This window comes from Narcine bancroftii, chromosome 2 (genome assembly GCF_036971445.1).
Source record: "Narcine bancroftii isolate sNarBan1 chromosome 2, sNarBan1.hap1, whole genome shotgun sequence".
Lineage (NCBI taxonomy): Eukaryota > Metazoa > Chordata > Chondrichthyes > Torpediniformes > Narcinidae > Narcine > Narcine bancroftii.
The window spans coordinates 14,276,441-14,294,630 of NC_091470.1; the positions used below are offsets into that span (position 1 = coordinate 14,276,441).

At 44.5% G+C, this 18,190-nt stretch overlaps 1 protein-coding gene across 4 annotated transcripts in view; it reads left to right on the forward strand.

The window, feature by feature from the left end:
* Positions 1-18,190, forward strand: part of ttc7b (tetratricopeptide repeat domain 7B) — a 408,001-nt gene that overhangs the window by 309,738 nt on the left and 80,073 nt on the right. Inside the window, exon 19 of one of the 4 annotated variants that reach the window (XM_069915901.1) lies at positions 1,257-1,574. The exons of the other annotated variants lie outside the window; for them this stretch is intronic. Within the exon in view, the coding sequence (XP_069772002.1) occupies positions 1,257-1,274 (18 nt within the window). The 3' untranslated portion in view covers positions 1,275-1,574. Of the gene's footprint in view, positions 1-1,256; positions 1,575-18,190 lie in introns of those variants that run through there. 4 annotated transcript variants of the gene reach the window in all.

Here is an 18,190-nt window from a genome sequence, read left to right on the forward strand (position 1 = left end):
AATGTAATTCAATGAAGGAAATCTGCCACTCTTCTGCTGGTCTGGCCTAGATGTGTCTCCAGACACATCAATCTGGCTGTCTCTAAACAAATCTGCCAGTCATCCTGTCAAGTGATTCACAAACAGCAATGACTGCATTTACTCACCAAGACTTTAAATTTTAAGTTTAGATATAGAGCACATAACAGGCCCTTTCATCTCATGAGCCCGTACCACGCAATTACACCAAATTGACCTACAAACCCTGGTACGTTTTGAAGGGTTCCCTCAGGGAAAACCCACCCAGATACAGGGAGAACTTACAGTTGCTTGAATTCTGGATAACTGGGGTTTTACTGTATAATATTCCTCTTATTTTTGTTAGTTTTGGGTTGCAGACTTTCTCAACTTGCTCTGGATTTTCCATTAGTTGAAAAAAATTCCTAGGCACAGCTCATATCAACCCAGGAATAGTCCAGTGTTTGCAATCATTTTCCTTCAACATTTCTGCCAACTGATTTATAAATTTAATGGAGATGGAAAGAAGAAGGATTAGATCTTGGGAAGGACTTTCCAAGAACTGGCAACTACAGCTTGATTAACCTTATAGAACATAAAATAATATATATTTTTTAAAAAACCTTATAGAACATAGAACACTGGAAGAGGCCCTTCAGCCCACATGTCAGTGCTATATTAAACCAAAACTCTATTCCTCACTCCATTACCTGCATATTAATGTGTCTCTCCTCAACATAATTACTGCATCTGCTTCCACTACTACACCTGACAACTCATTCCAAACTCCTCAACCCCTATCACTTTCAATACACGTCATCTAATACGTGACATTCTTACCCTCGCAAAAAGACTGACTCTACCCTCTCTGTGCATCTCATCATTTCAGGTCTACACCACGTCTACACTCAGCCTCTGACCCTCCAGAGAAAAAAACCCAAGTTTGTCCAACCTCTTCCCATAGCTCATACCCTCTAATCTGGGCAGCATCCTGCTACATCTCTTCTGTACCCCTTCCAAAGCCTCTGCATCCTTCCTGTAATAGGGCAACCAGAATTGCACAAAAACATTTGGCCAAAAAATCTTTTACACCAGAAATGTCACTCAGATGCAAAGTGACATCCTTTGAATTTTGGTGTGAGCAGTGACAAGATATTGCAACTAATTACATGAACAGTAGTATACAAGTATTTTAACATAGGGAAGGTCAGATAGAAAGTTGGAGTATCTCTGGAATCAGTTTTATTCTAACCACACAGAACCAGATATCGATGTAATTAGTCGCATATGCACAACCAAACGTGGAGGGGGAGGACGTGGAGCTCACCTCACTGACAAAAGACAAAGGAGAAAAAACCCAACACCCAACCCCAACCAACCAATTTTCCCTTGCAACCGCTGCAACCGTGTCTGCCTGTCCCGCATCGGACTTGTCAACCACAAACGAGCCTGCAGCTGACGTGGACATTACCCCTCCATAAATCTTCGTCCGCGAAGCCAAGCCAAAGACAACCAAACGTTAGCATTTATTAACAGGCAACCATCTGAACAGATTGACAGCAATCAACAACAAGACTTTCTTTAATGGTTTCCTTAAATAAAATTCAGGGACTTGTGGTTTCATGTATTTGAGAGTATAATTCACTTTAAATAAACTCTGGACATTCGTCTAGGAGACTCAATGAAAGTAATTATAAAGCAAGAAAAGCTACAGACACTGGAAATCTGAAACTCCAGAATGACTGGTATGGAGTGAGAAACATTTCAGGTCAGTACTATGAGAGCTCGGAAAAGGTAGAAATGTAGCTCTTTAAAGTTGCTGAGAGGGAAGTGGATGGAGATGAATGAAGTTAGAATGAGATGAATAAAACTCCTTATCCTTCCTTGACCTTCCCTGCCACCAGAGTGAAGCCCACCATAAAAGTGACAAAGATTCCTGGACTCCTGCATTTGGTGCCTGGTGTGGCCTCCTCTACAGCAGTGAGACCAAGTGTGGGTGTGGGAACAGAGCATTTGTGCACTGGCTGCTGTGGCCATTCTGAGTTCTAAACCATTTCAACTACCCTTCCATTCCCACACCGACCAGTCCATCCTTGGCCTACTGTACTGCCAGGTAAGGCCCAATGCAAACCAGAGGAATAACACCTCAAATTCCCCCAAGGCAGTCTACACCCCAGCGGTGTGAACATAGAATCTTCTCTCTTCTTCCCAGCTGCTTCTGTTCTTTCCCCTTTCCACTCTGCCTCATTTTTTTCCCCTCCACACTTACCCATTCTCATCCCCCTCCTTTTTCTTTACCATTCTCTCCTCCTCACATTTCCCCCAGATTCTCCCTCCTCTTTTTGGGCCATTTGGTCACATCTGCCCTTCTCTCATATCTTTTCCCCAACTGTTAGCTTGTTGTATGTCTAAATGTAATTAAATTTAAGCTCTTGTTACACCATATCATCACCTTGGCAGCCTTCATCTCTACCAATCACTTGCTCCACTCTATATAACTCATCTTCCACCTGATCTACTTGTTTCTCTTGCCTCTCTCCTTTGTTGTGGCGCCTTTCAATCAACTGCCTCTCTCTGTCATTCTTCACCCCTCCATGGTTCACCGATGCCCACTCTCTCCTGTCCAACCCTTCCCATCCTATCCACTCTGATCTCCCCTCTACATTCTCAGTCCTGATGAAGGGTTCCAACCCGAAACTTTGACCATTCTTTTTTTCCTGCTGATGCTATTCGACCTGCTGAGTTCCTCCAGCAGATTGTTGTACTAGACTCCAGCATCTCCATTTGTTCCTGTGTCACCGGTAATAGGAGAAGTTGCTTGGTTTGAGAATAGGTTCAACCAGGCAAAGTATGTTGGTGGGGAGTCTCTGTTCATTTCAGTATGGCAGAGTGCATGCAGACATCTACAAGAGACGATGTCGCAAGAAAGCATCCTCTATCCTCAGGACCCTCACCACCCAGGCCATGCCCTCTTCTCTTCCTACCATCAGAAACATAGAAGATAGGAGCAGGAGTAGGTCATTCGACCCTTCGAGCCTGCTCCGCCATTCAACAAGATCATGGCTGATCTTAAAGTTCAGTACCCCGTCCCCGCCTTCTCTCCGTAACCTTTAATACCCTTATACTGAAGAAATAGATCTAATTCCCTCTTAAATATATTTAATTAACCTGCCTCTACTGCCCTCTGTGGCAATGAATTCCACAGATTCACCACCCTCTGGGTCAAGAAATTCCTCCTCATCTCGGTCCTAAATGGTTTGCCTATTATCCTCAAACCATGGCCCCGGGTTCTGGATTTTCCCATCCTTGGAAACATCCCATCTGCATCCTTTCTGTCCAGTCAGGAAGGAGGGAGAGGAGCCTGAAGATGAAACCCAACATTACAAAAACAGCTTCTTCCCCTTCACCATCAGGTTTCTGAATGGACAACAAACCACAGGCCACACCTCACTTTCTCTTCTTTTTTGCACTAATTTATTTATTTGGAGTGATAGGGTTACCATATAGGTTAGCACAACGCTGTTACAGCGCCACCAATCGGGACTGGGGTTTGAATCCAGAGTTGTCTGTAAGGAGTTTGTATGTTCTTCCCCCTGTCTGCATGGGTTTCCTCTGGGGCTCCAGTTTCCTCCCACCCTTCAAAACGTACAGGGGGTTGTAGGTCAATTGGGTGTAATTGGGCGGCACGGGTTTGTGGGCTGAAAGGGCCTGTTACCATGCTGTATGCCTAAATTTAAAAATTTTAATGCAATTTTGCCTCTATAATGCTGCCCCAAAACAACAAATTTGGTGAAATGTTCGTGACAATAAATTCTGATCCTGATTCTGACTATCCTTCCGTGGAAGTAGGGCGCTGGACCTCTGCTTGAGAGAAAATAGAGTGGTTGTCATGGTTGACACATCCCTCCTTGGTGCAGGTGATTAGATAGGTATAGCAACAAAGTACTGAGAAACACAGAAGCTGGAATCTTGTGCTGAGGCTTCACTTTGTCGCTGGATCACTGAAAGACGCAAAGTTTCATCATTTGGAAAGTCTTAGTGGTTGTGACAAAAACTGACAATGCAGTGGTTACAAGCTGACAGCTGGCGGATTTAGTCCATTGCAAGTGTGCTGTACTTCTGCGCTGGAGAGAGTGGTTCAATTTCACAAAGAGTTTGGTTTTAATGAGTTTGCATGAAATGTAAAATCGACAGCCCTGCAGATGACAGGGACTCTGCATTTGCTTACATCAAGACTGATTGGCACTTGTTGCCTTGCCTCTGCTCTCTTTAATAGCTGTGCTCAACCAAAATGGAACCATGGAAATGCTTTCGGAATATGAGGCAAACTATGAAGTTTTGGAGGAACTCAGAGAGTCAGGCGGCACCTGGGGAGAGTTGATGTTTCAGTTTGAGACCCTTCATCAGGATAGAATGTGGAGAAGGAAGAGAGGAAAATATATCCATGTCAAGATTAACATTTAGAATTGAACACCCTATTCCTGCTCTTCACTGTTATTTCGAGGAGGGGGGGGTTCTGATTTCTAATGTCATATCTTTTATTAGACAACAGATTTTTTTCAAATACGAAAGGTGAAGGATCCATTATTGAAACGTAATATTACATTTAGAATGTAATATACACAAAATTCTTTAACTTTGTCTATGTAAGGAAGACAGGGAGATGTCACTTTGGCCAGTGCCCCTCACAGAAATGAGGCCCCAGCAAGGAATGAACTCACGACCTCCTGGTCTACAAGACCAATGCTGTAACCACTGTTAGAGCTGTCGGAGCCTCTTTGTGATTACCCTCCATCAAGGTATGAGTGAAATATAGGTAGGTGACTGAACAAAATTGTAGAGGGGGGGCAGTTGGAGGTACTGGGAAACTGGGAGGGGTGAGGGAGGGGGTGGAAGGCTGGGAAAAAGAAGACAGAGGGGTACGGCACAGTTAGCTTCTTTACATTAAACGGAGACATTGGGATGGGGGAAGGAGTCAACGTAAATCAGAGAACTAGATAATATTGCCATCTGGTTGGAGGGTGCCCTGAAGCAACGAGGTATGGTTCCTCTAATTTGAGGGTAGTCTCAATCTGGCAGTGCATGAGACATGTCAGCATGGAAATGGGGGCGGGGAATTGAAATGGGTGGCCACTGGGAGATGCCCTCTATTAGAGCAGGCAGTGTTGAAGGTGTTGCACAAAGTGATCTCCCAGTCTACGTCCAGTCTCTCTAATGTAGTGGAGACCACAACGGCAGGAGATGACCCTCCCACAGATTCACAAATGAAGTGTTGCTTCACTTGGAAGGACTGTTTGGGGTACTGCTTATCTTCGTTTTGATTGTAAGTTGTCCTGTTTGAAATTGTCTTAGGACCTTCCTTGTGTTTTCTGGATCAGCGATGCAAGAATTTCAGTAGATGGGACCTTCAGGCGAGAGAACTCTAGATTTGTTGGAATAAGACTGCGGTATGATTTACAGCTTTCATTCAGATCAGAGCTGCATGCAATCTAATTATCATTTTATCCCTCATCTTGCAGTTATTATTCCCATTCAGACCCAGGCTGCTTCTGGTAGAATTAATATATTGGTCAATATTTTGCCTAAAGCACATGTTGGATATGAGCTCTATCTGTCAGCCTGTCCAAGTTCAAGTCCTCGACAATTTAATTACTCATTATTCTCATTGCAAGGAGGAATATTCCTTGTTCAACCTCTCCACAGCCCTTTTCCCCAAGGAGGAATGTGAAAATGGTAATAGATTTTATAAAATTATGAGAGGCATAGAGAGGGTAGAACTGTTTCCCCAGGGCAGCACGGTTAACATAGCAGTTAGCGCAATGCTGTTACACCGCCAGCGATCTGGTTTAGAATCCAGTGCTGTCTGGAAGGAGTTTGTACGTCCTCCCCATGTCTTTGTGGCTTTCCTCTGGGTACTTCGATTTCCTCCCACCCTTTAAAATGCACCTGGGGTGTAAATGGGGCTGAATGGGCTCATGGGCCAGAGGGCCTGTTACCAAGCTGTATGTCTACATTTAAATGTAAAATTTCAAATTCTGAAGGGGATGCATTTAAAGTGGGGTGGGGGGGGGGGGGGAAGAGTGGGTGGTTGGGTTAAAAGAAGATGTGTGTGTCAAGTCTCTAACACAGAGAGTGTTAGGTGCCTGAAATGGGTAGTGGTGGAAACAGACTCAATAGTGCTGTTCAAAAGGTATTTAGACAGACATATGCAGACATATGGATGTGCCAGGAATGGATCATGTGGAGACAGAAGAGATTTCATATAATTTGGCTTCATGTTCGACGCAGACATCTTGGATTGAAGGGCCTGTTCCTGTGCTGCACACAACGTGCTGGAGAAAACTCAGCAGGTCACACAGCAACCATGGAAAGTAAAGGGTAACCAACATTTCAGGCCTGACGAAGGGCTCACACCTGATAATGAGTTTGTACATTCTCCCCATGTCTGCATGGGTTTCCTCTGGGTGTTCCAGTTTTCTCCCACCATTCAAAAACATGTCGGGTTTGTAGGTTAATGGTGTATTTGGAGGGCACAGGTCCATGGACCAGAAGGGCCTGTAACCATGCTGTATGTCTAAATTTAAAAATGTAAAACATGCGCTGAGTTTCTCCAGTACATTTTTGCATGGCACTCAACCCCAGCATCTGCAGACTTCCTTGTTTATGTTCCTGTGCTGTACTGAGTAGGATAACTCTGAAGATCTTCAACATGAGAAAAGACTCAGGGAAATCTTGTTAGTTCTCCAAGGTCCTCGGGTATTAACTTACACAGTGACGATTAGAGTAAAACAATTCTGGAAAAGGGGATAGGTCACAAATAACTATGTCTTCATTAGTGTAAAATGGCTTCTGAATGTTTTTTAGGATCCTAAAATAATTTGTCAGCAAGTAACTTCAAAGAGATATGGTGATTAAAAATAAGTTTTGAGAAGCTTTGTAAGAGGGTTGTGAAAACTCAGCCAGTGCCATCATGGGAATCATTCCATTAAGGACACCTTTAAGAGGCGTTGCCTCAAGAAAGCAGCCTCTACCCTCAAGGACCCCCAGCACCCAGGCCATGCCTCTTCTCACTTCTACCATCAGGAAGGAGGTACAGGGACCTGATGACCCACACTCAACGTTACAAAAGCAGCTGCTTCCCCATGCCATCAGATTTCTGAACAGACAATGAACCACAGACTCTACCTCACTTTTGCACTATTGTTAATTATTTTTAATCTTGTATCTACGTAATTGTAATTTTGCACCTTGTTCTGTGCTTTTACTGCCTGCTGCAAAGCAACAAATTTCATGACCGTAAAACCTGATTCTGATGAGAAGTCAGAGAGATTGCCTAATAGAATGGGGAGTAAGGGATTGCCAGAGCCAATGGTGGGATGTTCAAAAGAGGAGATCAAATGAAGTCAAAGTTCAAGGAATAAATTAAAAAGCAGCACAGAGGATGAGGAAAACCATGCTCATCTCTTAATAAAGTGGGTGATACTGTTTCTAAGGAAGTGTTGCTGGGGTGCATTGAAATTTGAGAGAAACAAGGTGCAGGCATATTCTTGTTCCTATTAAGAACACAAAGATACTGGAGGAACTCAGCAGGTCTCTCAAAGGCGGTAACGATATATTATTGATATTTCAGGCCTGAGCCCTTAAGGAGTGAGTAAAACAAGACAGGCACTGGAATTAAAAGGCTTCGTCGGGAATACCAGGCCTGAAACGTTGGCTCCCCTTCATTCACTCCCTATGGATGCTGTGTGACCTGCTACGCTTCTCCAGCACCTTTGAGTACTGCCATGGGGCACAACAGGAGTCAAGGACAAACAACAAAGGCAGTACACAAACGTGCTGGAGAAACTCAGCAGGTCACACAACATCCATAGGGAGTTGCAATTCCTGACAAAACCTTTTGATTTAGGCACCTGCCTTCTTTTTACTCATACTTTGAAAAGGGCCCAGGCCCAAAATATTGGTGATGTATCTTTACCTCCTGGGTTTCTTCAGCATTTCTGAGTTTTTACTCCAATCACAGCCTGCAATCTTTTATATTTCTGCAGCACCTTTGAAGCAGCATCTGGTTTCTTCACTTAGTTCTTGATTTTGCCGCATTAAGGACACCTTGATCTATCCTGCCAGAGCCAGATTCCAGATTCATCACCTATCAGTCTGGGCCTATGTCAAGAGCTGTGAATTCCAATTAATTACTCAAGCCATCCTAACACATTTTCTCTCAATTATTAAGGGATTAATTATCTTATTTAATTTTTTACTTTATTTGCAAAGTAATGTGTTCAACCTCAGTATATCTGGGCAGGACCAAAGAATAACAAACCTCATTCACACTGGCACTTTAACCCAGTAATTAACCACCAATCTACCGGTTAACATGCCAGTACGAACACTGGCGATCCAACACGCAGGCATCAAATTGACCCGAGGATGAACCACCTAGGGAGGTGGTTTTGTTTTGTTTTGAACTGGCGTACCAGTTTGCCCAGTGTGAATGGGATAGGGGGTATGCAGGATGTCCCCTTTGTTCTGGGATGCCGGGTGGTGAGTGTGAAAGGGCGCAGAGAACCGGTTAACATTGGTCCAGTGTGAATGGCAAAAACACTATTTTGAACCAGTTCATTGAACGGCCAATTTACCGGTTAGCCAGCGTGAAAAGGGCTACAATTAGCCTGTATAATGTCCTAAGGCAGTGAGCTGTAGCCTGTGTAAACCTCTGGACTGAGGGTGAGAACCTGTGCAAGCCCCTGGATTGCGTGAGAGCCTGTTTATCCACTTTGGAACAGCCTGGGATCATCTGTGCAACACTCTGGAGCAGAGTGAAACACGAAAGTCTGCAGATGCTGTGATTGTAGCTAAAAACACACAAAATGCTGTAGGAACTCAGCCAGTCTTTCAGCATCTGCAGGAGACAAAGACATGTTGCCATTGTTCCGGACCTGGCACTTAGGTTCCTCCAGCGTTTAATATTCTGGAGGAGCTGTGGATAATCTGTGTGAAAACATGTATATACTGTCTTAGGACAGTGTGTGATCTGTGCAATGCTCAGCGGTAGTGAGTAGGCCCTAGAGCAGCCATGGAATCACAGCACATGTCAGGCAGGCCATGGGCTGAAATCATTAAAAAAATTTATGTAGTCAGTAGGAGAGAAGTAAGGAAGAAACCAACTAAGTAACTGCTTCACAAGGAAGGGGGCCCATAAACTTCGACCAGAGTCCAAAGGGAGCCATAGCTAAAAAAAGCATTGAGAATGGCTGCCCTGGTGCACAGCTAGGGTCCATCTCTCAAGCTTCAGCTACAATGCCTGTGGGTTGGATTTGCAGGGAAGCTTTTTCTACTCCTTCCCTTCATTTTGCGTGGCACGTTTTAGCGTAGCGGTTAGTGCCAGCGATCAGGACCGGGGTTCAAATCCCACGCTGTCTGTAAGATGTCCTCCCCAGTTTTTTTGGGGGCCTCTGGTTTCTTCCCACCCTTCAAAACATACTGGGGTTGTAGGTCAACTGGGCAGCATGGGCTTGTGGGCTAAAAGGACCTGTTACCATGTCAAAAAAAATTAAATTTTCATTTGCTGTTTTATGCATCAACTATCTTGCATTCCATTGCGTGAAATTTCTAATTAATGGTGTTTTTGGGGTCATTGACAACTGAATTGAAACTGCATACAATGTTATATATTAAGAAAATATGAATAAATTATTTTTAATTTAAGAAACAAATTTTATATCTACTACATGGTGCCCCATGTATTTTCTCCAGGCAGTCTTATGTTCTCAAGTTTTCAGGCAGAGCTGAATTTTCCCTTTTATTTTTAACTGGATCTTGATCCTTAACAAATACATTGATGATGGCTTGAGAGAGAAATGTGTTGACTGAATGGTGGTGATTCCATCAGTACTCAGCCTTGACGGTCTGGGAAAGGTGCCACAGAATGTCTGGCCAGGGACATGGTTTGCATGGGAAAAAGATTTATTCATAAGAACATAAGAAAGTCAGCCATCTGGCTCGTCAAGCCTGCTCCACCATTCAACAAAATCAGTTCTCAATTCAGCCCATCAGAGCAGGGACTCGTGTGAGGGTATCTCAGATGTATCTTCCTTGTTCAGTCTCCTGTATGGAGGGTGGCTGAAAGAAAGCAATACTGGGCTAAAGGTTCAGAGAATATAGGACATTACAGCATAGTACAGGTCCTTTGGCCAACCCATGGAAACCTACTCCACAATAATCTAACCCTTTCCTACCTCACACCCATAACCCTTGACTTTTCTTGCAATCATATGCTTAAGTCTTATCAATTTTCCCTGTTCCAACATCATTCCAGGCAATGTATTCCAGGTACCCACCCCTCTCTGTGTAAAATACTTATTCCTGACATCTCCCTTAAACTTTCCTCCACTCACCAGATCTAATTAAATAGTGCAGCAGAGGGGCATAATAATCTCCTGTTACCGCTGCTTTTTTCTGGCCTTTTCCCTCCTTTTCAATTTAATTTGATTGACTTAAAAATGATTCCCCATGTTGCAGAAGTAACTGTGTTACAATCGTGTCGATATTTCATCTCGGCCATCTCCAACCAGATGGCACCAATATTGACCTCCAATTTCCTTTGACCCCCATCCCCTGGTCTCTCTCTTTCCCTATCCCTGTGTCTCCTTTCCTCCAGCTCCCCACCCCTTACCCTTCCCTCTCCATTCAGAGGTGCTTCTCTTGACCCTCTCCCCGTCACCTCACAGCTTTTTTCTCTTCAACCTTCCTACCTGTATATCCACCTATGACCACTTAACTTTTAGCCTCTGTTTCTCCCCTTCCTCGCCTCCTCTTTCCATCTTTCCCTACCTTTTTATTCAGACACCTGCTTGTTTTTCTTGGTCCCTGATGAAGGGCCCAAACCCTTTACTTCCTAAGGATCCTGCTTGACCTGCTGAGTTTCTCCAGTGTGTTTGTGCACTGCAAACCTCTAACGAACACTGATAAGCTGGAGGAACTCAGTGAGACAGGCAGCGTCCATGGGCATTTTGTTTCAGGACCCTTTATTGAGACTGGTTAGTCACATCTCAGAAATATCCCAAGTGATGAATCAATGTCAAAGAACTTTTACTTCATAGGGTCTCGGCCAGCGATTCTCAACTTTTTGTTCAGCTATGGCCCCCTCAGGACTCTGCTCAAAGTTTATGGACCCCCTTCCTCCCTGTGAAGCAGTCATTTACTTGGTCTTTTCTGCCCTTCTCTCCTACCGATTACATTAAAATATTTATTTTACGTGAGCAGAAATGAAAACAAGGCTTTCAAGTCAAGTCGAGTTTATTGTCATCTGATTGTACAAGTGCAACCCAACAAAACAGCGCTCTCCAGTCCTCGGTGCAAAACACGCAGACACACCACCAGACATAACACACATACAGACAGACCATGCATATGCAGGACAAGTATTCATCTATACAAATAAAGAAATAAATATTGTTTCATTAATATGAGAGTCTCTCGGATGGTTAGTGTCTCCTTTGGTCGATCAGCGTTCTCACTCTCTGTGGGAAGAAGCTGTTCCTCAGCCTGGTGGTGCTGGCTCTGAACCTCCTGGATCTCTTCCCCGAAGGAAGCAGCTGAAAGATGCTGTGTGCGGGGTGGAAGGGGTCCTCAATGATTTTGCGTGCCCTCTGAGGAGAGTGATCCTGGTGCATCACGCCAATGGTGGGGGGAGGGGGGTGTGGGGAGAGAGACTCCAGTGATCTTCTCTGCCACTCTTATGGTCCTGTGGATGGACTTCCATTCCATTTTTCTTTAGCGTACAATGGCAATGTTCAGGTGTACCAGAATTCCTTTACTTGATGCTGCCATACAGGAACTTGGTATAAATTAAATCACTATAATGTGCCGTTTACAAATATAAAAAGATCAAGAGATAAATATTGTATTTCACAAAAGCAATAGAATCAGAATCAAAATTTCTTGTCATGAACATAGCACAAAATTCATTATTTTGTGGCAGCATCACAGATGCACAAAGTTAAGTTATAAAATACATTATAGATCACGTCGACGGGGCGAAGGGAGACTCCATTGATCCTCTCTGCTGCTCTTATGTTTACATTTACTTAAATGTGCTGTGGCTCACAGCGGGGAAGAAGGGTTCACGTTGAGAATAGCTGGTCCAAGCCACAGGTAACAGGAAAAATTAGCGGGGTAAACTGATAGGCTGATTGCCTCCAATAGAATAAGGAAGTAAAGCACAAAAGTCTGCAAACACTCAGTGGAATTAAATGCAGGTTCTTCTTTTCCTTGAAGAATACTATTTTGTCATCTTAATCCTGCCAAGGGCAATGATGGACCTATAATAAGGGCAGCAAGGCTGTCTGCATGAACAAAATGGTTTTCTGTTGACAAGTTAACCAGGAGCCTAGAATTTCACTGCCTGCCATCTTTTAATTGTCGAATGGGAAATTCCGGCTGGGAGATTGATGGGTTCCTGTGGTCAGCTGGCCTGAGACGTGGCATGATCACGTTGCATCCGCAGCTTCAGCCGCTGCCATTAACCAGTTAAAGAGGGACGATATTCCAAGCAGTAAACACGCAAAACTGCTGGAGGAACTCAGCAGGTCGCGCAGTGTCCACAGGAGGTAAAGATATATAATAGATTTAGGATCTGAGCCCTTTGCCAAGGTATGAGCAAAACGGCAGGCTCCTGAATAAAAAGGCTGGGGAGAAGGGAAGAAAGGGCAGGGGGATAGCCTGGGAAACAGGCAAAGGGTGATAAGTGGACACGGATAGGAGGCCAGGAGAGGTGAGAACTGATCGGGGGAGAGGGGTGGCTCTGTGAATGCAGAGCTAGAGAAAAGGAGACAGAGAGATGGGGAGAGAGGGAGAGCAGGGAGGGATTTCACTGAAACCGGTCAAAATAATGCCATCCAGTTGGGGAAGGTACTCAGATGGAATATGAGGCCATAGTTAGACATGATAGGAGAGAAAGGCAGCCTACTGGACACTGATGCAGTCGATGTTTTGGTTTCCTTTTGCCATTCAGGCAACGTTGGTTACCCTTTACTTCCTCTGAATGCTATGTGACCTGTTGAGTTTCTCCAGTGCGCTTGCATTCTGCAGGGTAGCCTTTCCGCAGAAGTAGGCCGTTCAGCCCGTTGAGTCCGCTCTGCCATTCCGTCATGAGCAGATCCATTATCCCACTCCCCTGCCTTCTCCCCATAACCTTTAATGCCTTGGCTTCTGAGATACTTGAGTGAAACACGAAAGTCTGCAGATGCTGTGATTGAAGCAAAGATACACAGAAATGCTAGAGGAGCTCGGCAGGTCAAACAGTGTACTTTATAGAGCAAAGATACATGACCAATGTTTTGAGCTTGAGTCCTTCATCAAGGGGTCCAATTTCACAGGCTTGATGCTCTCAATGGAATCTTATGGTGCATATCCCTCCCCCATCTAGTTCCACACGCCCTTCATCCCTCTCTTACCTGGGTCCACCCATCACTTGCCACCCTCAGCTTCTAACACTGTCCACCCTGCTGTATCTGCCTGATTATTTTTTTACAACTGTTTCTATTACCTACCAGCCTCAACACAGCATAATTGGGATGTTTCAGGTTGGAACCCTTCATCAAGACTTGACACTGCCTTGATGAAGGGTTCCAGCGCGAAACATTGACCTTTGATGGAATGGGCATTTTTAGGGCATTTTCCACCCATTGTGACAAGCCCTCTTCAAACAACGATTCCAGTAGATCACACTGATGGAGGTGGGAGGAGATCCTAGTGATCCTCTCTCCTGCTCTTATGGTCCTGTGGATTGAGCTCCAATCCAATGCTCTACTCCAACTGTGATGCAACTGGCCAGGATGCTCTCAATAGAGCTAGGGCATAAAGTTGACAGAATGGTGGCCAGTAGCAGTCATCTCAGTGCTCCTCCCCCTGTCCCTTCTTCCCGCTTCCCACAGCCTTTTATTTGGGAACCTGTTTGCTCATACCTTGAAGAAGAGCTCAGCCAAAATGTTGGTAATCCATCAGAAGTTCAGATTTACTATCAGAGTGCAGACAGTACATTACATCACATACAACTCTGAGATTCTTATTCCTGTGGACCAGACAGAGTTTCTACTTATTTCTTCTTGGGGTGGCACGATTAGCAATAGTGGTTAACGTAGTGGTAAGTGAAACAATGTTACAGCATCAACGATTGGGTCCTGAGTTCGAATCCTGCACTGTCTGTAAGGAGTTTGTACGTTCTCCCCGTATCTGCGTGGGTTTTCCCCGGAGGCTCTGGTTTCCTCCCGTCCTTCAAAACGTACTGGCGGGGGGGAGTGTAGGTCGATTGGGTATAATTGGACGGCATGGGCTCATGGGCTGAAATAGCCTGACTAAATTTTAAAATTAAATTATTGGTAATAGAAAAAACTGTACTCAAGTAAAGATGAGTATACAAAATAGAGAAATGTAAAACCAGAGTGACACAAGGAACGGTAACCTGGAGGGAAAAAAACAAACGGCTGGAGGGAGATGGTCAACATTTCATGTCCAGACTAATGCAGTTTTGTAGCAGCTCGAGCCAAAAATGTCAACTCCCCCTTTCCTGTACAGATGGTGCCTATCCTGCGGAGTCCCTCTCTGCCGTTTGTGTTTTGCTTGAAGAAAAAAGTTGGTTTAGATAGAAGAGAGGTATGGGAGGGATGGGTGGAACAAAGGATAAAATGAGACCAGATGACTAACAGGACATTTTCCATCAGATTAAGCTCTTTTATTTGTATAAAGTGTTGCTAATGTTATGGCTGTAGACAAGTTCAAATTTATTATCATCTGAATGGACACATACAACCAGACAAAACAGCGTTTCTCCAGACCATGGTGCACACACATTCACATGCAGTACACATAATAATCACATATATATATATATATATATATATATATATGAAGACGCTGTTTACATCTGGTACCGCACGGATGGCAGTCTCTTCAATCTGAGGCGCCTACAAGCTCACACCAAGACACAAGAGAAACTTGTCCGTGAACTACTCTTTGCAGACGATGCCGCTTTAGTTGCCCATTCAGAGCTAGCTCTTCAGCGCTTGACGTCCTGCTTTGCGGAAACTGCCAAAATGTTTGGCCTGGAAGTCAGCCTGAAGAAAACTGAGGTCCTCCATCAGCCAGCTCCCCACCGTGACTACCAGCCCCCCCACATCTCCATCGGGCACACAAAACTCAAAACGGTCAACCAGTTTACCTATCTCGGCTGCACCATTTCATCAGATGCAAGGATCGACAATGAGATAGACAACAGACTCGCCAAGGCAAATAGCGCCTTTGGAAGACTACACAAAAGAGTCTGGAAAAACAACCAACTGAAAAACCTCACAAAGATAAGCGTATACAGAGCCGTTGTCATACCCACACTCCTGTTCGGCTCCGAATCATGGGTCCTCTACCGGCACCACCTACGGCTCCTAGAACGCTTCCACCAGCGTTGTCTCCGCTCCATCCTCAACATCCATTGGAGCGCTTTCATCCCTAACGTCGAAGTACTCGAGATGGCAGAGGTCGACAGCATCGAGTCCACGCTGCTGAAGATCCAGCTGCGCTGGATGGGTCACGTCTCCAGAATGGAGGATCATCGCCTTCCCAAGATCGTGTTATATGGCGAGCTCTCCACTGGCCACCATGACAGAGGAGCACCAAAGAAAAGGTACAAGGACTGCCTAAAGAAATCTCTTGGTGCCTGCCACATTGACCACCGCCAGTGGGCTGATAACGCCTCAAACCGTGCATCTTGGCGCCTCACAGTTTGGCGGGCAGCAACCTCCTTTGAAGAAGACCACAGAGCCCACCTCACTGACAAAAGGCAAAGGAGGAAAAACCCAACACCCAACCCCAACCAACCAATTTTCCCCTGCAACCGCTGCAACCGTGTCTGCCTGTCCCGCATCGTACTTGTCAGCCACAAACGAGCCTGCAGCTGACGTGGTCTTTTTACCCCCTCCATAAATCTTCGTCCGCGAAGCCAAGCCAAAGAAATATATATATATATATATATATATATATAAAATAAATTTATATTAATATTTTGGAATAATTTTCTCATTTCATTTATGAGAGACCCAAGGTTACAAGGTTCATTAATCTCGCAGCCTGCGGGAAGAAGCCATTTCCCAGCCTGGCAGTCCAGATTTTGATGCTCCTATACCTCCTTCCTGAAGGTAGTGGATCAAAGATACTGTGTGATGGATGGTTGGGATCCTCAATAATTCTTTGAGCCCTATTTAAGCAATGCTTCCAGTGAATGTCATCAAGACATTCTTCTCGGCCGTTTTAATGATCCTCTGTATTGAAATCTGGTCCAATGTTTTGCAGCCACTGTACCATACAATGATGGAGCTGGTCAGAACACTCTTAATGGTGTTCCTGTGAAATGTGGTCAAGATGGAGGCTAGTAGGCTTGCCCTCTTCACCTCCTTAGGAAGTGTAGGTACTGCTGTGCCTTCCTTCATGGCTAATGAAGTGTTGAGATAGGTTGTCTGTTAGATATACACCAAGGAACTTTGTGCTTTCTATTCTCTCCATGACGGAGCCTTTGATGTGTAGTGTATGTGATCAGGACCTCTCAAACAACTTTGTGGTCCATTTGTTCACTATCAGGACACCAAATAAGGCAACAACCCTAAGACTGGGAACCATTATCTGGACATACATCTCAACCACTCCCTTTGGTTGAGATTATAACCACTCTGTAGCTAAAGATGTCCCTTTTGAATTCCCCACGGCACTATCCTGTGACCATCTCATCCTGAAGGCCTGTAAATGTTTATTGGATCTTCCTGCCCCTAAACTGGTATCATAATACATTCAATTTTCTGCCCTAAAATGAAAATCAAACAAACTGCAGATACTGGAAATTAGAAATAAAATCAGAACTTGATGGAAACACAGAAGAAAGGTTGTCAAAAGTTTTCATAGTTTTATTTTTAAAACCTTATTAGGTTGCTCATTTTTAAATAAAAAGAGTCCACACCAGTTCATTATTTTATTTTTTAAATTTAGAGATATAGCATGGTAACAGGCCCTTCTAGTCCACGAGCCCATGCCGCCCAGTTACACCCATCTGACCAATTAACCTACTGAACCTGTACATTTTTGAAGGGTGGGATAATACCAGAGTATGCGGAGGAAACTCACGCGGTCAACCTCCTTACAGACAGCGGCAGAATCGAACCTGGGACACTGGTGCTGCAATAGTGTTGCGTCAACTGCTACTCCAACTGTGTGGCCTAATGATCCAATGGATATAATCTCTCATTTCCTCTGCCAGCCTGGCTATTTTCACAGAGGCACTGCATCATTCTTATATATCCCAGAACTCTCCGCAGCACCCACAGTTCATTAGTAGATATTGGGATATATCAGGATAAGGGGAGCAGAAAAAGTGCAGATGATGGAATCTGAAGCAGTGAGAATCTGGAATCTGGACTCTGGGGCACCCAGCATCTGTGAGCAGAAATGGTCAGTCAACGTTTCAAGCCAGGACCCTGTATCGAGATTAAAGTAGGAAGGGGTGATATCAAGGGAGGAGAAAAATAAAAGTTCAAGTTCACCATTAATTCACATATACCAAAGATGCAGTGAAAGACATGGTTTTTCCAGCAGGCCCAGTTTATCATCTCAGACATAGAACAACAATTAAGACCTAATACAAAAGTGCAGGAATACAGATAAAGAGAGAGAGATCAGTAGATAGGGAGCAGAGGTAATATAATTCCACAATTCTGAGATTCGTTCAGGAGTTTGATAACAGTGGGAAAGAAACAGTCCTTGAATCTGATGGTGCGTGAACTCACACTTCTAAATCGTCTTCCCAGCAGGGGGAGGGGGGTGGTAGCATGAAGAGAACGTGGCCAGCGTGGGATGTGGCTGGGTTGGGATGAGTCTTCTTGTATGTTGGCTGTTTTTGCAAGGCAGTGGGATTTGTGGGTGAAATCAATGGAGGGGGTGGGGGCAGCGTATAATGTCACAGAGCCACGTTCACAAGGGAGGCTGCTTAAGTCTCAGACCGGAGCACGGAAGACAAATGACTCCTTCAAAAATACTGGCTACCCCAGAAGATATCTGCATCATGAGAGAAAAGTCCATGGGATCTGGGCTGCTCTCTGTAATTTTGTCAAAATAGTTTATAGCTTAATAGTTTGTGAATTAATAATAGGACCAGTGT